Here is a 23,496-nt window from a genome sequence, read left to right as displayed (position 1 = left end):
TCCGCCATTTTGTTTTTCAGAAAAAATAATTTCAGATTCGTAATCAGCAATGCCAAAAACCCTTGAGTACGAAAGTAATTCCGAAGTGTATAAACAATATACGCTTTTAAAGGTTCATGACCACGTTTTCGGCATTTGGAACCACTGTGGGCCCCCTACCGGGTGGTCTGGGGAATTTACCCCCAGTGTAACGGGGGGTCCGGAAAAATGTTTGATATTAAACCCCTTGAAAGCACATCTTCCCTCCTGTGTGAACACCACACTCTCTTCTTTCTTTTTTCGCATGTCCTGCAATAACTATAAAATTAGCAGCGCTAATGATTACATCTTCATCTGTATCTGATATTGCGGACAGATTATCAACGAATGCGTTCGTTCGCTACAATGTAAATGGTCTTACTTTGTACCGAACGAATAACCAAGCGAACACCTACGAATCCGTTCCTTTGTACGTGTTCGCTTTGATTTAAATGCACCTTAAGCTGCCTTAAGCTACTCAGCTACTGCAGTGTGAGCCAAACACACTCTGTGAAGCTGGTCAGTGTACTGGTAGGACTGATCCTAATGTGCTCATTCTATCTTATCTATACCTCTCTGTTCAATATGTGGTTCGTTTCACGTACCAAGATGTGGTCTGGGGTAAATTTATTAACGACAAAGTAGCTGGGACCTGGGGCCCTTAATCCGGTTGAATTTTAGTTTTTATTTCGCCAAAATAACTAATTTCCTCAGTCACAATTTATATGTTTACGAAAGGTCTCGGGGGGCCCTCTTCCAATGGCATTTTAGGTTTTATACGCCGAAATAACTAATTTCCTAAGTATATAATAATTTAAATTTTTGTTGAGGTCTCGGGGACCCCGGCTTAGCTCAGGCCTCAAGGGCCCTGTTCTATATATTACAATTGTATTTTAGTCGAAAATACTAATTTCCCCAATGAAAAATTAAAACTATATTGCGGTCTTTTCAAAATTGTGTCATTTGAAAATATTTCGTTGGGATCGGCTTTTAAAATACATATTTTTATTTTCCTCGTTAAAATCTATGCACGGCCAATCAATGCCCCGGGTGCCCCAATGGTAGTTACGGCCCTGGACCATGCAATAAGGTGTTTGGGAACTTAACTTTTAATTTTAGCGTGCATCCTAGTTTTAATGTTTTTATTTTTAATGTACTTTATATTGTTGCAGATTTTAAAAAATGGGAAATTGCTGTTGTAGCGATACTGAAAATGATGATATTGAAAACACATACGATGGGCCAATAGGATCCACGCGCAGTTCTTCACTGTCTTCGAATGTAATTACTACGACTCCAGCTTTGAATCTCTTTAATGATAGAACACCAATTCTTTCTAAATCTGCTTCAGATAGAGCATCAATTCGCGATAAACCTTCCACAGACTGTGCATCAAGTCGTCTTAAAGCTGTTACGGATAATACTACCAGAACCCCTGGTTATGGTGCTACAAGCTCTAAAACTAATCGGGAAAGATCAATGACTAGAAGAGATAACAACAAAACACTGCCGTATTCTGATATATATCCAACGCGATCCACGCGCAGTTCTTCACCGTCTCTGAGTGTTAATACTACTCTTCCAATTTTGAATCTATCTAACGATATAGTACCAATTCTTTCTAAAACTGCTTCAGATAGAGCATCAATCTGCGCTAAACCTTCTACAGACCGTGCATCAATTCGTCCTAAAGATGTTACGGATAATACTACCAGAACCCCTGGTTATGATGCTACAAGCTCTAAAGCTAATCGAGAAAGATCAAGGACTAGAAGAGATAATAACAAAACACTGCCGTATTCTGATATATATCCAACACAATCCACGCGCAGTTCTTCACCGTCTTCGAGTGTAAATACTATTCCAATTTTGAATCTATCTAATGATATAGCACTTTCTAAAACTGATTCAGATAGAGCATCAATCTGCGCTAAACCTTCTACAGACCGTGCATCAATTCGTCCTAAAGATGTTAAGGATAATACTACCAGAACTCCTGGTTATGGTGCTACAAGCTCTAAAACTAATCGGGAAAGATCAAGGACTAGAAGAGATAACAACAAAACACTGCCGTATTCTGATATATATCCAACGCGATGCACGCGCAGTTCTTCACCGTCTTTGAGTATAAATACTACTCTTCCAATTTTGAATCTATCTAATGATATAGCACCAATTCTTTCTAAAACTGCTTCAGATAGAGCATCAATCTGCGCTAAACCTGCGCTAAAAGATGCTACGGATAATACTACCAGAACCCCTGGTTATGGTGCTAAAAGCTCTGAAACTAACCGGGAAAGATCAAGGAGTAGACGAGATAACAACAAAACACCGGCGCGATCTAGAGGACATTCAAGTTCATCCAGAACTAACCGGAAACGATCTAAAACTAACCGCGAAAGATCAAGGACTAGACGAGACAAAACACCGGCGCCATCTAGAGGGCATTCAAGTTCATCCAGCACGAACCGAGAACGATCTAAAACTAACCGGGAAAGATCAAGGCCTAGACGAGATAACAACAAAACACTGCCGTATTCTGGTATATATCCAACACGATCCACGCGCAGTTCTTCACCGTCTTCGAATGTAATTACAACGCCAACTTTGAATCTTTCTAATGCTAGAGCACCAATTCGTTCTACATCTGCTTCAGATATAACCACAATCCTCGGTAAAGCTTCCACAACCCCTGGTTATGGTGCCACAAACTCTCAAACTAACTGGGAGAGATCACTGAGTAGACGAGATAACAACAAAACACCGGCGTCACCTACAGGACATTCAAGTTCATCCAGAACGATGAATCAACATTCTAGTTTACATACGAACAGAACAACCCGTGTACCAGTACCAGAAGATCCAGTAATCTTAACACAACTATTAAGTATTTTATATAATTTTAACATAAATTTGACTGATTATGTATTTCAATTAGAAAGTCTGAGAGAAGAATCCTGGGAATATCAACGTATCAAGAGCATATTTTTTCAATCTAACAGAGCGTTTTTTAAATTACATAGCATCGACAAAGTACACAATCCTTATCTTCTAGTACAATATGGACTTAAAAAATATGAATACATACGTAAAGGAATCGGTTACAGAGAAACATTACTGTTCCACGGAACCAAGAGAGAACATATTGGCGATATTTGCCGAAATAATTTTAACTGGAGGTTACAAGGTAAGTAAAGGTCTTTAAAATGTTTGATCGAAAAACGTTTAACTTGTTCTTTGCGTTTTCTGTTTTTACCAATGTCTCGTTTCAACAATATATTCATATTTATATTACATAAATCATATAGCTCCTTAGTGGAGCAAAGGGCACATCAGTTCTAGCAAAAGATTTGATGATAAAGTTGCTAGCCTCACGCATCATTGCTTGACCCGTCCAATTTTATGGATTAATTTTCTCCACTCTCTTCTGTTCCTTGCAATATGTTTTGCATCGTTCCATGTTAAACTAACTTGTCTATAATAAGCTCTTTTTCTATCGTTCTCTTACATGTGGCTAGTGGTCTGGCTTGTTTTCTTTTACCTGCTGTGTTAGACTGTAGTGTAAAGCTTATTTCGTCATATTTGACCGAGGTTTCCGTAACGTGTTACGTATTACTTAACGTATTAGATATCACAAAGTAGTGATTTTGTTGTAAAGATTGTATATTTAATTCGTCCTTACTTTTGCAGCATTTTATGTGCTACCACCATGCAGCGAATACATTCGGAATTTCTAAAGCGGAAAGATGATATACAGGGTGTTTCTAAATAAGTATAACAACCTTTAAAGGGTAATTTTACATGAAAAAATACTGACAGTTTGCTCTATAGACGTGTGTCTGCAAATGCTTCGTTTCCGAGATAGAGGGTGTTGAAATGTTTCTTACAAACTGAAGATTTATTTATTGCTCTAAAACCGGTTAAGATAAGTAAATGAAATTTTGTATGTTTTAAGAGGTAGTTATTGCGCTTTTTGGCATACAATTAGAAGAAAAGAAATGTATTTCTACAGCCTGTAGGGAGGACGAGGTACAAAAATGTGAGTATACATCGAAATCGTATTGTAGTCTTATGTTTTGTGAACATTTTGTTTTTTGAATGTGCATGATATCTTTAGAAACAAAGGAAATAGACAATTTTGTAGTTTAACATGTGTTTTAATCAAAACAAAAGTTTGAGACCCTCTAGCGAGGAAAAGGTACAAGAGTGGTTATACATCGATATTATGTTGTAGTCTCATATAGTGATGTGAGTCGAGAATATTTCCAAGCGAATATTCGCAAACATTGGAAAGTTTCCGAGAACATTCGCCGGTAAAAAAATGGAAATATTCACCTGACTGCGAATATTCCCGGAAACTTTCAATGGAAAATTCTTGAGAATATTTCCGAGAACTTTCGAGAATATTTTCGAGAACTCTCCATAATATTTCCGAGAACTTTCCATAATATTTCAGAGAACTTTTGAGAATATTTCCAAGAGCCTTTTGGACATAAGGGTCAGTGACATGACGTGACGTGAATTTACGTGGAACTAGCGATATTTAATTTACGAGACCGGCTAACCTACACCACTGCCAATTGTTTTTAGTTGCTTTTCGTGGTTGAATGATTTGTTGATTTTAATTTAAATTTAATTGAAATATTAGCTTCATTATTTTTATAATAAAAATGTAACTAGTTCCCAAATATCTGTTGCCCGATTTAATAAAATCCAGCTTCAAAACTACAATATGGTTATATCATTAAAACTTCCTGTAAAAACTAGGTAGGGTTCAATACTTAACTGTATAAATAGCCTTATTGCGTCTAAAAGTGCTTTACAAATGCTTATGGTCATAGAGGGAGAACATTAAAAATGTTAACGGAATATTAAACGGAACTGTCTGGATGAAATATTTTGGATAAAGTTGCAAAAAGTAGCAGTTGCTAACACCAATTGTGAAATGGGTTACTTTATTGGAAGGCAATATGTTTAAAATATCCCAGGTTGTCGAGGCGTTTAAGGACATAGAAAATATTCCATTACTTCCAATCAGTAAGCCTGAGGAAACGAATGCTTATCTAAATTAGAAAAAAGAAAATATCTTTTTTATTTTAAAATATTTTTAAATAAAATACCTTTTTAAGTTTTAATTATATTGACTAATAATATAAAATAATTAAATTTTAAGTAAGGACGTAAGTTTGGACGTTTAATTTTTAACAGATTTTTTCTGTAGTCGGAATACTACAACAATAAATAAAGATAACTACTAATTTGTATGGTTTATTATAAGAATTTAAATAAAAATACAATATTTCCATAAGTTTCCGAAAGTTTCCAATATTCCCGGAAAGTTTCCGGAAACTTTCCGGAAACTTTCCGGCGTTTGAATCTTCCCGGAAATTTTACATTACTAGTCTCATAATTTGTGAACATTTTATTCTTTTAATTTCTCTAATATCTCTAATAACAAAGAATCTAGACGGTTTTACTCTTTAATATGTGTTTTACTTGACGACACGCGATACGCGAGGATGTCATGTTTTATCATACCACTAAGATGAAATTATTTCCTATATATATTGCGAAAGGAAAAGAGCGCCCAAAGAAAAAAATCTGTGTAATGTACCTCTCGCTATTTAAAGAGCCCCCACGAAGACATCAAATATGTACTTACTCTCAAGGAAATTCAACCTCAAAACATCACAGAGCCTCCATTAAACGATCTCGTATCTCTTATGTTGCGCTGTGTATACCGCTTACCTGGTCGACAAATAACTCATTGCGTTATGTGCCTTTCTGTTTTTAAAGTTTTGTTAACTGTTATTTTTTATTGTTAATTTAGTTTTGTTTCAGTTAAAACACAAAAGAGTAAAACCACCTATTTTCTTGGTTTCTAAAGATATCAGGGACATTAAAAAAACAGAATGTTCACAAAACATAAGACATAATACGATTCCGATGTATACTCAGATTTGTACATCGTCCTCCCTACAGGGTGTCTCAAACTTAACATAAGAAAAACAATTATTTTCTTTCACCCGGTATATTGAGTAAACCTTTGTACAACTGTGTACCTAAGTACTAAAGATATATCTAAAATAATAAAACAAATTAGCGGAATCAGTTAATCTGTTCACGAAAACATTAACTATGAAAATGAGCATAATTTTCTATATCCCTAACTTATTCCTCGCAATATAAGTTTCCAAAACATTCATATAGAAACTTTGTCGAATACTAAGCATTAAGATGTTTTATTTTTTGCATAAAAACGGCGCGTCATATGAAAAAAGGGAAGATAGATTTTTTATCTCAAATTGAACGAGAAACTCAAAAATGATTTTTAATTTGAAATGTCTCAGTGGCGTACAATTTTTTTGTTTAAATAAATTCAAACTATTACCCGTATGCGCGCCAATGGTGAATATAATATATTTAATTGTATGTAAAAAGATGCCCAATAACTACCTCTTAAAACCCACCAATTTTCATTTGCATATCTCAACCGTTTTTAGAGCAATAAATAAATCATCAGTTAGTAAAAAAAATTTTAACGCCTCATAAATGAAGCATTGCAGACATACATACGCTTATAGAATAGTTCAAAATTTAAACTGAACAATCCCAACAGCTTTTCAACTTGTAAAGAAGATTTATTATGCTACTATCAAAATGTGCGTGGATTGAACAGTAAATTGAAGACTTTTTTGGCTGCTGTTAGTGTTTCTGAATTTGATATAATTGCTATAAGTGAAACTTGGTTAAATGAGGAAGTATCCAGTAATGAATTATTTACTGATGAATACGATGTACATCGAAAAGATCGTAAATTTGATTTAGTTGATAAAACAAAAGGCGGTGGCATTTTGCTTGCAATAAAATTTTTTATAAAGTCCGAGGTAATGGATACTTCACCATTTGATCTTCAGTTTCCATTAATTGATATGTTAGTTATTAAATGCAGCATAAGGTATATCGTTTTTTATGTAATGGTATTATATATTCCTGATAAGTTAAGTTTATTAGATTTTGAATTTTTCTTTGAATCTTTAGAGCCACTTGATTATTTGAATGATAATTTTGTGATTATTTTGGGAGATTTTAATGCGTCTAATTTTATTGAGAATGACATATCGGATAGAAAAACTGCAGCAATTTTAAATTTATTTAATACTAATAACTTGGATCAATATAATAATATAAAAAATACACTTGAACGAATACTTGATTTGATAGCATCCAATATAAAATGTACTGTGTCTCACGATGATGTGCCTCTTGTAGCTGAGGATGATCATCATACGGCTCTACTAATAAATTTTAACAACATATTTTCTAAGGAAGTAACGTTTATTCCAAATTCACTTGATAAAGCTTATAATTTTAGGAATGCAGATTTTGTTAACTTATATTCAAGTATCCTACAGAGAGATTGGAGTTTTATCGAATGCTGCGACAAAGTAGATATTGCTGTACAAACTTTTTATAATAAAATTTATGAAATTTTTGATAAGCGTATTCCGGTTTACAAAAATCATGCTCATAAATATCCACCTTGGTTTGATTCCGCGATTATAAAAAACATAAAACTAAAAGCTAAATTCCGACGCAAATATAAAAAATCAAAGATTCATTCCGATTTTATTGAGTTTAAAAGATTACGACGACTAATAAAATATCAGGTCAAGGTGGCATATGACAATTACTTGGAGGATATTCAAACAAATATTTCTCAAGACAAGACTAAGTTCTGGTCTTACATTCACTCTAGAAATAAATCATCACGAATTCCTGGCAACATGAGTTTTGAGGGAAGTGATTACAAAGATCCACAAGCCATAGTGAATGCTTTTGCGGAATTTTTCAGTAGTGTGTATTTAGTTTCTGATGATGAAGGTGGTTGCAATTATCCAATAAACCCATATATGACATCAATTAATTTTCAATCGGTTACAGAGGATGAAATAAATGCTGCTATCAGAAAGTTAAAAGATAAGATGACATCAGGCCCTGACAAGATTCCCTCGTTTCTTATTAAAGATTGCGCTGGTGCGTTTGTCATACCTTTAACCAAGATTATAAACTTATCTATACAACAAATGAAGTATCCAGAGCTATGGAAGGAAGCAAGGGTGTGTCCGATATTTAAGGCTGGGGTGAAGTCAGAAATAGAAAACTATAGAGCTGTCTCTATTTTATCTAATTTTTCAAAGGTTTTCGAAATCGTATTATATAATAGGATCTTATCTTCTGTTCAACTTTATATTTCATCTCGTCAGCATGGTTTTGTTAATAAAAGATCAACTGTAACCAAATTGGTTTATTTTACCCAATATCTTTCTGAAGTTATTGACGATAATGGCCAAGTTGATATTATATATACCGATTTTTCGAAGGCTTTTGACAGAATTGATCATGAAGTATTACTTAGCAAGCTTTGAACATTTGGTTTTACTGACAGTGCTCTTTTATTGTTAAAATCGTATCTTCAGGGAAGGATGCAGTTTGTAGCATATAATGGTTATGTCTCAGAAAAATATCTTGCTGCGTCTGGTGTGCCTCAAGGTTCCAATCTCGGTCCATTGCTCTTTCTACTATTTATTAATGACCTTCTTGAAAATATTTCATGCGAAAGACTGGGCTTTGCTGACGATTTGAAAATATTTTCTACTATTAGGGAGCTGGATGATTGTAACCAACTTCAGCAGAATATAGAAATATTGGAAAATTGGTGCAACAGCAACAAATTACAACTTAACACATAAAAATGTAAAGTAGTCACTTTTTCTATGAAATCAAGTTTATTTGTATTTAACTATAGTTGTCACGATAGAATATTAGAAAGACAGAACACGGTTAAGGATTTGGGTGTAATTTTTGACACAAAACTCACTTTTGTGGAACATATGTGTGTTAAAGTTTCTGAAGCGTTGAAGGCTTATGGGTTTTTAATTCGCAATTGTAAGTCATTTAATAATATAAAGTCATTAACATTGCTATATTATACTTATGTCCGCTCTAAACTTGAATATGCCAGTATTGTATGGAGTCCTTTCTATGATTGTCATAACATTGCAATTGAAAGCGTTCAGAGAAAATTTCTAAAAATTTTAATGTTTAAAGTAAATGGTCTTTATCCGGCTAGAGGTGTAGACAATAATTACTTGTGTGATCGTTTTAGTATGTGTAGTTTAGAATTAAGAAGAAAAGTTGCATCTTTAATTTTTTTGTACAAACTTGTTAATAATGCAATTGATTGTATTTCAATATTAGAAAACATTAATTTTAATATTCCAAGGTCAAATTTAAGAACAAATGTATTATTTAGGTGTACAAGAGCTCGTACAAATATTCTATGTAAGGCTCCTATTAATGTAATGTGTAGAAATTTTAATGTTATTGGTAAGCATTGTGATATTTTTTCATGTTCTCAAAGGAACTTTATAAAAGTAGCTATTGAGTGTCTGAAATAAGCACTAATTTTTTATTTTATTTTTTTTATTAATTTATTTTCTTTTTCTGTTTGAATTTATATTAATTTTAGTCTAACTTGTATTATTAATGTTATTTTTTTGGTACTACTGCTTAAATCTTTATCTTACCTATAATAGGTGTTATAAATTATGTAATATTTTTATCATTGTCCTGTAAATGGGAAACTGTTGGGCAATAAAGCTATTATTATTATTATAGAGCAAACTGGCATTATTTTTCATTTAGCCCCTTAAAGTTTGCCAGACTTATTTAGAAACTCCCGTATATTGTCATTGTTAATTTTAATAACAATATTTATGGATTAAACAAGAATATGTTATTTTAGGTACTAATTCTGGATCCAGATACGGACAAGGCGTAAATTTCGCGTCAGTTGCTTATTTTGCAGCACTTTTCTGTGACGAAGGATATAACAAAGTGATGATAATAGCTAATGTTCTAATTCGTAACAGCTGTAGGGGAAACAGTGACATGGCGATACCACCGTGTAATTTTGATTCCAGCACAAACGACCAGCACAACATATACGTTAAATACGACGATAATACTTTCTACCCAGCTTATATTATCCATTTTGGTGGAATAATCCACAAGAAAAAGGATCAACCAAGTGTCTCCGAATGAGTTCAACGTTTTTTTTTTAAATGTTTCAGTATTAAAAATGGCTGTATGTAAGAATTTAATAAACGTTTTTAATTTACCGTAGATTTTTTTTGTAGGATTTGTTGATTTGTATCTTAAATCTTTTCAGACTACAACCTGAAAATTAAATATTTTCCTCGTTACGTTGCTCATGTTTGCTTGTTGACCTTTTCCGGTTATTGCTTCACTTCATCGCGGTTTTACTGATTAATTTTTAGGATTTCTTTTTATCTTTGAAAATATGGCCCTTGGACTTAGCCGTTTTATAGTGTCCAAATGATTGAGGCTGTTTGTTTGTTTCTTTCCAGTTCATATTTATCCCACGAGAAGCAAGGGAATGGATGGTCACTTCAAGCAGAATATCACATGACGGTAGAAGGTTTATGAAAATTCGGCGCCGCATGGTATCTAGAGTTAAGCTGTCCATAACTCCTAAATGTATGTAACAAAAGTATTTGGAAAATATTAATGAAGAATTTTAAGAAAACTGTAAAATATATTCACATATTTTACATAACGTATTCCTTAATAATTAATTAACTACAATAATAATAGTCTCCCGTTTTATACCGCTAACGCTGCTTTGGAATTATAGCTTATAGCAGGGTAGTCTAGGGCCTACGGTATAGAAGAAAGGTAACAGGTCCAGTGCTATGCTTCAACCGTGTATTATTACCCCTGATTTTACCCAAAGGTACTCATTTTATTCAAGCTGAGTCGACCTGGGGCCTATAGACATTTTTAAAAATGTCTTAACTGTTCTCGCCGGCGCGGCGCTGGGATTTAAACCCGGCCTACCTACATGGGAGTCAGATATCCTACCGCCTGAGCTACTCCAGCCCGGTTAACTTCAAAAAGAATTTAAATAAACTTAAAGTTCATACTGTTCAATGAGACACAATTTTCGGTTCATTTGTCGCATCATGCTCTGGGTGGTGTTATTGCCTTCTTCTTAGTCCAGGTGAGATTCGATAATTTCTGGCACTTGAAGTGCCTCATTAGCCAATTCTTGCCTCATTAGCACATTGCAATTGCAGAGGATGTGTATGACAGTCTCTTCTTCCATTTCGCATTTTCTGTACCATGGTTCATTCACCTTACGAGGTTCTTTATTGAGGCTCATCAAATTGCCAGAGAGGTTTTATCAATATTCTTGGTTTTTTTTCTTAGTCTGAAAGTGCTCTTGAGTGCTCCATTTCTTTCGATGATTTTTATCAGCCACTTGTGAAAATCCTTTTTTGTAGCACCTTTGGTAATGCCACAGAATGGTTCTGGGTCTACAAATGTTTTTTTCGAGCCTTGTTTTGTCAACAAATCTCCTTGTACATTTCCACGACGCGTCACCCATATTAAACACACTTTATTATGTTTTGTCAGGTTATCGAGGAGATCTTTGCAATTCCTCACCAGTTTTGATTTGGTGAGTGGGTTTTTTGCTGCCAGAATAGCTGCTTGAGTATCTCCATCCGTGAATTCATCATAGCAGGCCACCAAAGCAAAAACTTCAACCTGGAACAGTTGAATATTGACCTAGTATAAGATTTACTATAATTACATGTCTATGCAATCACTTTGGCGCTTTAAAAGCTTTTTAATTATATCCGTAATAATCATAAAATTTGATAAAAATTACAAGCAATCATAAACACGTCTTACTAATTCAATTAGAGATGGGCGAATCCCAAGAAACGCATAAGCGTCCAATACTCCACAAGGAGGGATGGAACGAGAGAGAGAGAGAGAGAGAGAGAGAGAGAGAGAGAGAGAGAGAGAGAGAGAGAGAGAGAGAGAGAGACATGTCTGTCCAAAGACTCCTGATCCAGTACTATGAGCAATTTTAGATCCATTAGTTAACCATATCTATTCCTTATTAATATGTGTGACTTTTTGCTCTCTAGATGGTATAATTGTGTTAATCTTCCCAGCGAAGATTGGTTCTGGTGTCATCATATCCGAGTTCATCATAAAGATGGATTCCTCAAGTATAGTCCCAGTAGTATTTGTGCGGCTATTCAGTATATAATTCGGTCTCCAAATATTGTTTGCCTTAAATCTCAATTGTCATAAAGGTCATCACCGAAATATACAATTCCAACGGAGGGAGACCTGTGATGTGACCTGACCTGTTACCTCTAAAGATGCATCCCTGTACTATTCAAGTATCATGGTATATTTCAAAGTGCTTGTCTTTGTACGGTGTTGAAAGAGGTCGCACACGATTAAAAAGACGTCTTTTTTCAACAAAATACTAAACCATAAGTAACTGTCAGCCGTATCACTGAGTTCAGTTGCCATCTAACAGTCATCATGTAGGCATATCTACCTGTTTAGCAACTCACGAGATGGGGGAGCCCAAGAGCCTAATTATTTATAAATGTTATCAATCCTTGTGATCAACCAGTTCTAAGTACATATTGATGATAATACTTTTAAATATCGAAAACGTTCTGTGATGTAGCCCTTAAAGGGATTTTAATAAAGTTTATAGTTTTTACAAAGTTTTTTTTTTAATTTTTATGATTGATGGTATACAGACCGCTACAGGAAAAAATCTTTCTTTCCCTTGTGGATTTCGACACAATTTCGGTTATTGCTCTGATTAGAACCTCAGAATTGTCCACGAGGTGCATGCACATCATCAAACACAACATCAAAAATTAAATAAATGGGATGGTATTTTTGGTGATCGACTGGTGGGGCCTTTTATTTCTACCTGGAAATTTGACTAACTAAATGAATTTACAATTAAAGGAAGACGTGATTAATTCTGCCTTGAGGAATATTATTGAAAAATATCAACAATATGAAAATATCATTTTACTTTGCAACAGGACGTTGCTCCTCTGCATGCTTTGTTTGTTGATCAATGTGTACACCAAAATTTTCCACGAAAATTTTGATAACGAATGGCCTTCTCGGTCACCAAATATGTCTCCCCTGGATTTAAAATCTATAGAATACCACCAGTAATAACGAATGCAATTGCTTCGGAATGTAAAAAAAATCGAAAAAACCTTTATCATTGTATGAAAATCGGAGGTCATCAGTTTCACCATTTGGTCAACTAAGAAATAAGTAACCAGCTAAAAATATTAGTTTTAAAATGTATTTTTTTAATCAAATATACTAATGTACCGAAATAAAAAATTTAAAGATTAATGTATGGGGAATTATAAGTGTTTTCAAACAATATACATTATGTACTTATGGGATGATTCTTACTCTGCCTTAGGGACGAAAGTAAAATAATCGAAAATATCGGAAAAATATGTGCCCCTTTAACCCTAGAAGGACCAAGGAGGGTTAAAAAGTATCCACAACATTGCATTACATCCGATTTTCTAAATACCTTTGTGCCTAAAAATCTCAAATAATTAGTAGTTGTCGGCGTACTACTACCCTATTAGGTGGCATAATTAGGATTTCTATAATTTAATTCATTTCCTCATACTTTTATAAACACTTGACAGTGGATTACAAATAATACCCTTGAATACCTTCAACACCATCCCAAAATGGAAAGGGACGATATCATTCATGTGTCAAATTAGCAAAATCTAAAAGAAAAAGGCCAATAAGTGGGCAAAAACAACCAGAGTTTGTTCAAAATGCAAGTATGTATGCGGTCAGCACAGCAAGAAGTCAAAAATGTTTCTGTATCCTACGATGATGCCAATTCCACTGAAGCCGAAGACTCCGGGTAAATTATAAATTCGTATATTTTAACTGTTCCATTAGGACTGGCCTAATCGAGCTAGAACGAGTTATTTCGCATTGGACGACCTCTGTAATATTTTGCAGTTTTGGTGGAGAAAAAGTTGATGTTAATTGATAGGAGTTACAGTGAAGTGAATTTATTGTGTTGTGCCCCTGCTGGTGATATTTCGGTGAGTGAAATTTAGTTTTACTGCACTTACTGGCACTAAATATAAACATTCACAACACCATATTTGCTAAACAACTTTTTGCTTCTCTTATCAATAATCACAACAAACCTATTATTGGAACAACTAATCAGCTGTCGATAGGCAGCCAGAATTACGATGAGTAATTACTGGTTGCTGAATATAATATACACGAATAGAAGCCAAAAATAAAAGATCATCTCTAGGGTTGCTTTTGACTACGAGGGCACCCTAAATAAAAAAATATGAGTTCACCAACCGAAGATACCACCACAATGACAAACACCTCACAGCCTTCCACTTCGTACACAGCAGCAATAAAGAAAAATATACCACCGAAAGTATCCTTCCCCAGCAAACAGCAAGCCGTAGTGATGCACTCTGAAGAAGACCTTAAGTTATACGACTACGTCAAATCCATAGGAGACATTATCGGACCAAGAAATATATGCTTCGCCTCAAGGATCTCAAACAGCAGAATATGTATTTATTTAACCAAAACCGACCTAGTTGAGCAGCTTATTTCCACAAACCCTACTATTAACATCGGAAGCCATATCCTGTCAGTAAGAAAATTAGTCACACCAGCAAAACGACTGATCATATCTAATGTATGTCCCTCAATACCACATGAAATGTTAGAGACCGCCCTGAAAAATATAGGACTTCAGTTAGTTTCTCCAATATCATTTCTAAGAGCTGGTATTCCAGGAGATGAATACAACCATATTTTATCCTTCCGTAGGCAAGTATATTTTGTGCCACCCCATGATAATCCTGAACTTGAAACATCCCTGATTATTCCATTTGACAATCTTGATCATAGAATATTTTTATCCACAGATAAAATGATTTGCTTCTTATGTAAAAAACCTGGCCACACTGCATCAAATTGCTCCACTCCTGAATCTAATCAATCAGAAAATTCGAACAAAACACCTTCCCCTCCTTATGATATTTCCCAAGTTGCAAGTCTAAACAAACCACCGGTAGCTCCACAAGACCATAATTTGGAAACTCCCAATGACACTCAAAAAATGGATATAGATTCAAAAGGTGCAAAGAGACCAAAGTCTGGACTCGTGACTCGTCAGAAATAGAACAACCAACTAATTCAGAGTTTATCATACCAGAGCAAGCCAAAAAATAAAGCAACTCAACCCAAAAAGAAAGTCAAAAGGGACTCTTCAATTCACGATGACTGCAAAATATCTTTGGAATCCAAGAATGCAATCAGAGACCACTACCAAAAAGATTCTTTTATGTTACCGGTCGATAACTTCATAGCTTTCTTAAAGAATTGTTACGGTAAATCCAGCCCACTGAGTGAAGCACTTCTGTTTACAAAAAATATAGAAGATCTCCTCTCTGATATTTCCAAGATCCACAAATCACTAACAGATATATAGTGGCTAAAACACCCCCGTGGGGGTAGCGCCGCCTTTACAGGCTCTCTAGATCCATGTTTTCGAGGTGGATCAGTCCTCCGTTCTTCTCTTTCTTAAACTGCATTACATATCCGGTTCCAGCTCCTTCTGTCTCTTGCTTTTTCTTCTGCATTTCTAATACCCATGCCCTCTAGATCTCGCTTCACCTCTTCCAGCCATTTGGACCTCGGTCTTCCTCTTCGTCTCCTTCCGGCCGGAGACCACTTTGTCACTATGTTTATTATCGCTTCTTCTCCTGCTCTCCATACATGCCCAAGCCATCTCAATCTTTGTCTCTTTATTCTCCTGACTATATCTTGTCCCTTCAATTCCTCATTTATTTCGTTATTTCTTCGACTCCTGTATTCACCCTCTGCTGTTTTTATTGGTCCTAATATTGCCCGAATTATTTTTCTCTCAGTTCTTCTCAAATTTTCTTCGTCTGTCTTGGTCATTGTCATCACTTCTGCTCCATACATTAATGTCGGTCTAATTAACGTTTCATAGAGCCTTAATTTAGTAGTTTTTGTTAATATTTTGCTTTTTATCATTTTTTTGTTGGCTTGGAATGCTCTATTTATTGCCAATGTTTTCTCTTTTATTTCGTTTTCTCTTGTTCCATCACTTGACAGCATGACTCCCAGGTACTTATATTTACTTACTTCTTCAAATTTGTATCTTCCCACTTTAACCTCTCTATTAGTAGGATTTTTCCCTAATCTTAAAATTTTTGTTTTGTTTTCGTTAATACTCAGACCCACTGTTTTTCCTTCTTGAATGAGTTCCTCTACCATTTGCGTTAATATATCTCTTCTCTTTGCCATTATCACAACGTCATCGGCATATGCTACAATTTGACCTCCTCTATTTCTGAGTGTACCTTTGTTCATTTTTCTGGTAATATATTCTATTGCCATGTTGAATAGTGTTGTGGATAAACCATCACCCTGCCTCACTCCTTTGTTTGTTTCAAACTCTTCTGTTTCCCCTATTTGCGTTTTTACACTCGCTCTGGTATGGCTCATCGTCATTTTTATAAGTTTTCTTAATTTAAGCGGTACCTGTAGCATTTTTAATATTTCCAATAGTTGGTTTCGTTTGATGGAATCAAAAGCTTGTTTAAAATCTACGAAAAGTATTTCTAAGTTTATGTTAGCTTCGTTCGCCTTCTCCATTATTTGTTTTAGTATGTATATCGCATCTATTGTGGATTTTCCTTTCCTGAATCCACACTGATATTGACCAATCTTATTCTCTGCTGCTTCTTGTAATCTTCTTTGTATTATGGTTGACAATACCTTATATACTGTACTCAGTAATGTTATTCCCCTGTAATTTTGACATTCTTGTTGGTTTCCCTTTTTATGTATCGTTATTATTTGGCCTGTTTGCCATTCTTTTGGCATTTTTTCTTCTTTCCAGATGTTTACTATCAGTTTGTGTATTTCCCTATGCAACGGTTTCCCTCCTAGTTTTATGAGTTCGCTGTTTATGTTATCTTTTCCGGGTGCTCTTCCGTTTTTGTTATTTTTAATTATTTCAATTACTTCTTCGAGTGTTGGCTCCTTCATTCCATTATTTTCCCACTCTTCCTCCATTTCTGTAATCTCTTCTGTTTCATTTTCTGACAGTAACTCCTTGAAGTGTTCCATCCAGACTTTCATATATGGTTGATCTTGTGTTACTATTTGCCCTTGTTTATTTTTAACTCCATTTACTTTTGGTTTGAAACCTCTGTTCTGTTCTCTGATTTTTGTGTAGAATTTCTTGGTGTTCTGAGTCTTACTTTCCGCCTCAATTTCCTCCAACTGACTATCCATGAATTTTCTCTTTTGTTCTCTTATTACTTTGTTGCTTGCCTTTCTTTTTTGCTCGTACATGTCTCTATGTTCATTTTTGTGAGTCCGCATCCACTGATTTCGTGCTTTTACTTTTTCTTCAACTGCTTCTTTACATTCTGTATTGAACCAGTCCTTCTTTCTTGTAATTTGCTTCGTCCCTAATGTAGTCTCAGCCGTGTGGTTAATTGCTTTTTTAATATCACCCCATATTTCTTCGACATCATCTCTTTCCTTATTCAGTGCGGCAATTCTTTTACCTATTTCATGTTCATACTTTTGTATCTCTTTTGCTTCCTTCAATTTTTCGATATTCCACCTCTTGTTCCTCTCTTTCTGCCTTCTCATTACTTTCATCTTTTGTCTCAGCTTTGCTACCACCAGGAAATGGTCTGAGTCTCCGCATGCACCTCTGTAGCTTCTCACATCCATTATACTTGATTGTCTTCTTTTCGATATTAATATGTGGTCTATTTGTGACTCTGTTTTTTGGTCTGGAGAAACCCATGTGACTTTGTGTTTTCTTTGATGCTTGAACATTGTACTGCTGATAGACATATTATTTCCTGTCGCTATATTGCATATTCTGTGCCCGTTGTCATTCGTTTTCTCATGTATTGTATGTTTGCCTGCTATTTGCTGTATATAATCCTCCTTTCCTATTTGTGCATTAAAATCGCCCAATATTAATATCACATCTTCTTTTGGTATTTTTTCTAGCTCTTCTTCCATAGTGTCGTAGAAATGATCTTTTTCCTCCTCTTTCGCATTTTCTGTCGGTGCATAAACATTTAGTAGGGATATGTTTGCCTGTTTAGCTTCAATCCTTAGGTAAGCTATTCTTTTGTTTATTAGTCTGACTTCCATTATTTTGTCTCTCATATTTCCAATTACTATGAATCCTACCCCATGTTGTCCTTGCTTTTCTTCCCCTGAGTATATGAAGGTACTATTCTGTTGATCTATTTGTCCTTTCCCTTTCCATCTAATTTCCTGCAGTGCTGCTATTTCCACCTTATACTGTATCAGAACTGATGTAATTTCTTCCAGTTTTCCTGCTCTAAGTAATGTTCTTATATTCCATGACGCTATTCTTATAACACCTCCCTCTCTTTTTTTCTTTTTTGTATTACCCTTTCTTTCTTTCTTTTTGCTAATCTTGCTTGTTCTCATATCCTTTTGTATCATTGCCTTGTCCATTTTTCGTGCCAGGAGATGAATACAACCATATTTTATCCTTCCGTAGGCAAGTATATTTTGTGCCACCCCATGATAATCCTGAACTTGAAACATCCCTGATTATTCCATTTGACAATCTTGATCATAGAATATTTTTATCCACAGATAAAATGATTTGCTTCTTATGTAAAAAACCTGGCCACACTGCATCAAATTGCTCCACTCCTGAATCTAATCAATCAGAAAATTCGAACAAAACACCTTCCCCTCCTTATGATATTTCCCAAGTTGCAAGTCTAAACAAACCACCGGTAGCTCCACAAGACCATAATTTGGAAACTCCCAATGACACGCAAAAAATGGATATAGATTCAAAAGGTGCAAAGAGACCAAAGTCTGGACTCGTGACTCGTCAGAAATAGAACAACCAACTAATTCAGAGTTTATCAGACCAGAGCAAGCCACAAAAAAAGCAACTCAACCCAAAAAGAAAGTCAAAAGGGACTCTTCAATTCACGATGACTGCAAAATATCTTTGGAATCCAAGAATGCAATCAGAGACCACTACCAAAAAGATTCTTTTATGTTACCGGTCGATAACTTCATAGCTTTCTTAAAGAATTGTTACGGTAAATCCAGCCCACTGAGTGAAGCACTTCTGTTTACAAAAAATATAGAAGATCTCCTCTCTGATATTTCCAAGATCCACAAATCACTAACAGATAGATCTCTCAAAAATCGACTCACTAGAATTATTAAAAAAATTAAAATGGAACTAGGCTCAAGTAATTCTGACGCAGAAAGCATAATCTCGGTATCCTCACAGGACAATTTCAAAGAAGACCATTTCTCTGAAGGTCCAGCCACATCAGAAATATAAAGTAATCATTTTCAATTTAATCCAATGGAACTGCGACGGGTTTTACCCCCGTCTAGAACGTATTCAATAATTAATTATGGACACGAATGCTGACATTATCTGCCTACAAGAAACAAACTTCAAGCAAACGGACAAGGGTTATCTTAATGGTTTTGAAGCACATCACTTTTTAAGAACAAATTACATTAGAGCTAGCGGAGGCACTTCGATATATATTTCTAAAGACTACTATTGTCAAGAAGTACACTTAACTACCACACTAGAAGCCATTGCGGTTACTCTTTGGTGCCCAAATATAATTACTATCTGTAGCATTTACATACCACCTTCCCACAATCTTACTGAATCTGAACTAATAAATTTAATTAATCAACTTCCAGCCCCCTTTATTTTAGTAGGTGATTTTAATGCCCACAATTCACTTTGGGGATCGGAAAGAACATTTGGTAGAGGAAAAGTCGTTGAAAATGTTCTAAACTCCTCGAACATCTGCATCTTAAATACTGGATCCAAAACACACTTCAACATTTCTAGTGGTACTTTCTCCTCAATTGATCTCAGCTTATGTGATCCAAGGTTAACACCACTTCTAACTTGGACCACAATGGACTGCCTTTATGATAGTAACCACTTTCCTATCTTGATTTCTAATTCTATCAGCAAACCCAGAGCAAAAATTTCAAGATGGAAATTATCTCAAGCTAACTGGAAAAATTTTTCAGACTTCATTGAAAACAAGATCAACCAGGTACAACTGTCAGAAGATCCTGATACAGGACTAGACTCCTTAGTGAGTTTAATCTCCCTAGCCGCTGAAACACACATTGGAACATGCACAATATCGGCCTCTCGAAAAACTGTACCCTGGTGGAATACTGAATGTAAGAACGCTATCCGAGAAAGCAAAACGGCATTAAATAAATATCGTAGAACCAGAACCGAGGCAAACCTGATCAAATTCAAACAACTAAAAGCTATAGCCCGACGAGTCATAAAACAAAGTAAAAAAGACTGCTGGAATAAATATATATCTTCCATATCTGTTGATGCTCCTTCCGGTCAAGTTTGGAAGAAAATCAAACAAATGCATGGGAAAACAACACACTTGTCAATTTCAGCCCTTAGTTTTCATAATTCAATAGTAACGGAAGACGACCAAATCGCTAACATCATGGCAACTCATTTTCATAATAAAAGCAAAAATGACCACTACAAAAATACTCTAATTCCCCATAAAGTTATTTCTTCTACTACAGATCTGTCAGATGACCTTCACGCTTTAAATTCACCTTTTACCTTTCAAGAGCTTACTTTTGCGATATCCACGCTAAAAAATTCTGCGGCAGGAACTGACAATATACCATCCATATTCCTCAAAAATTTAGCTATCAATGGACTTACAAAATTACTTTCATTTTATAATTCTCTTTGGATCAACGGAAAGTTTCCTAACCTATGGAGACAATCAATCATTCTTCCAATTAAAAAAAAACCATACAAACCTTCAATAGAGCCATCCTCTTATAGACCCATCTCATTAACTTGTTGCATGTGCAAATTAATGGAAAAATTAATCAATAATAGACTTATCTGGTTTTCTGAAAAGGATAACATAATTAGCTCGGTTCAATCGGGATTCAGACCACAACGAAGCGCATTGGACAATTTAGTATTACTACAAAATCATATAACCGAGAATTTCAATAAGAAACATGATACAGTTGTGGCAGCCTTCGATATTGAAAGCGCCTTCGACAATATTCCAAAGAATGTAATATTACAGAAACTCATCGATAATAATATTACAGGCAATATTTACGCATTCATAGATAACTTTTTAAATGACCGTAAATTTAAAGTTAGAATAAATGGAAGTGAGTCGCATGTTCTCGAACAACTCAATGGTGTACCTCAAGGCTCTGTTTCAAGTCCAACTCTGTTCAACTTAACAATTAATGATATTTCAGAAGAAGTTAATCAACCGGTAAAAGCTCTACTATACGCTGATGATCTACTTATTTACTGTAGTGGAGCAAGCATATCCAGTACATCAAATCTTATTCAAAATGCTGTAAACAACGTATATTCCTGGTCCACACAACATGGCATCAAACTTTCCAACTCAAAATCTAAAATACTAAGATTTACCAGAAAGCAATCAAGTGCTCATAACCCGGAAATATATCTAAACGATGTTGCTTTACCCACAGTAAATCATCATAAAATCTTGGGGCTAGTATTCGATCAGAAGTTAAATTGGAAAATACACTTAAAAAATCTAAAGGACAACTGTGCTGGTAAACTAAACATCTTGAAAACACTTGCACATCATCAATGGGGAGCAGAAGAGAAAATGATGCTGATAATATACAGATCCCTGATTCGTTCCAGGTTAGATTATGGTTGTTTTTTGTACATGACTGCATCAAAATCTGATTTAAAGAAGTTGAATCCGATACACAACAGTGCTCTGAGGCTATGCTTGGGAGCATTCAGATCCAGTCCCTCAGATAGTTTACACGTTGAAGCTGATGAAGCTCCACTTTGGGTCAGACGCCAGCAGCTACTACTTAACTACGCTGCTAGGATATCAGCCACTCCCAGTAATTTAGTACATTCTTTGATAGCTAACCCCCAAGAAAATATTGGTCTTACTTCGGGCAAACTACCCACGATTCGACAGCTACTCTCACCGATTTTACAAAATATAGACTTGACAGCTACTTCCCCCAATAAGATCTCCTCCGTTCCTCCTTGGAATAAAACTATCCCCAAAATAAATACTACCTTAAGTCAATATCCCAAACATGAAACTCATCCGTTAATTCTCCAACACATGTTCCTAAATATTGTTAGCCAATTACACTCTGACCTAATAATCTATAATGATGGCTCCAAGAATAATGGCAGAGTTAGTTGTGCAGTCACAACGTCAACAGAAATCATCAAAACATCGACCCTCCTATCATTTTGCAGCATTCATACAGCTGAATTAGTAGGAATACTTCACGCAATAAACTCTTTATCACATAATTACGCATCTCCAGCAACTTGCACTCACTCCTTAGCATCTATCAATTCCATAAAAAATATTTTCACAAGACATACAATTGTTAAAGCCATCCATTACTCAATTAACTCACTGACCTCTCAAGGAGTCTTCCCGACAATCATCTGGGTACCCTCCCATGTAGGTATTCAGGGAAATGAAAGAGCAGACGCCGCAGCCACATCAGCACTATCATCAACCAGTGATCCTGAATGTATCCAAATAGACAAAGATTTAAAATGTCATTTTAAACATTTAACAGGCAATAGCTGGCAAACCCATTGGGATAGGCTGCCTTCGAAACTGAAAGAAATTCAACCGAATATTGGTACATTTACACCGCCGAATATCTGCAGAAAATCAACCGTAGTACTTAGACGACTGAGAATTGGGCATACCAGACTAACCCACGGATATTTAATGGCTTCTGAAGACCCTCCTATGTGCCAATATTGCCAATGTCAGCTGTCAGTGAAACATATCCTATTCGATTGCCCAAAATATCAATATGAACGACGATTTCATGGACTAATAGTATGGTATAGTTAGACCCAAACCCAGACATCAAAAGTGAAAGTTATCCTCCAACACCAAATTGTTTTATATGGTCCACATAATGTTCAGAAAAAAGTCACACCATTATGAGCGTCGGATTTGGGGGGGGGGAGAGGGGGAAGAAATCTGCAAATTCGTAGTTTTTTAAGTTTTTCGTCAATATTTCTAAAACTAAGCGGTTTAGAATGAACAACTCTCTACACAAAATTGTTCTACATTAAATTTGAAATAAAAAAGGCTCTATGCATAACCCTTCTAAAATGAACGGTTCCAAAGTTACGGAGGTAGTATAGTATAATTGGTCCAAAAAAGGCCCAACCCAGACATCCAAAGTAAAAGTTTTCCTTCAACACCAAATTGTTCTATATGGTCCACATATTGTTCAGTAAAAAGTTACACCATTTTGAGCGTCCGGTTTGGGGGAGAGATGGGGGAGAAGTCGGTTAATTAGTAGTTTTTTTACGTTTTTCGTCAATATTTCTAAAACTATGCTTTAGCGTAAGGAATGTTCTATAGAAAA

At 35.3% G+C, this 23,496-nt stretch overlaps 2 protein-coding genes across 3 annotated transcripts in view; one reads left to right on the top strand and one right to left on the bottom strand.

The window, feature by feature from the left end:
- LOC126890814 (mucin-21-like) overlaps positions 1 to 10,202 on the top strand; it is a 34,706-nt gene extending 24,504 nt beyond the window's left edge. For both annotated transcript variants that reach the window (XM_050660005.1, XM_050660006.1), the window contains exons 2-3: positions 1,191 to 3,205; positions 9,827 to 10,202. In XM_050660005.1, the coding sequence (XP_050515962.1) occupies positions 1,201 to 3,205; positions 9,827 to 10,125 (2,304 nt within the window). In that variant the 5' untranslated portion in view covers positions 1,191 to 1,200 and the 3' untranslated portion in view covers positions 10,126 to 10,202. The remainder of the gene's footprint in view (positions 1 to 1,190; positions 3,206 to 9,826) is intronic.
- Positions 1 to 23,496, bottom strand: part of LOC126890813 (endoplasmic reticulum transmembrane helix translocase) — a 214,742-nt gene that overhangs the window by 65,458 nt on the left and 125,788 nt on the right. The window lies entirely within an intron of this gene.

This window comes from Diabrotica virgifera, chromosome 8 (genome assembly GCF_917563875.1).
Source record: "Diabrotica virgifera virgifera chromosome 8, PGI_DIABVI_V3a".
NCBI lineage: Eukaryota > Metazoa > Arthropoda > Insecta > Coleoptera > Chrysomelidae > Diabrotica > Diabrotica virgifera.
Note: the sequence above shows the minus strand (reverse complement) of the source record. Positions and strands in the feature narration are given on the sequence as shown.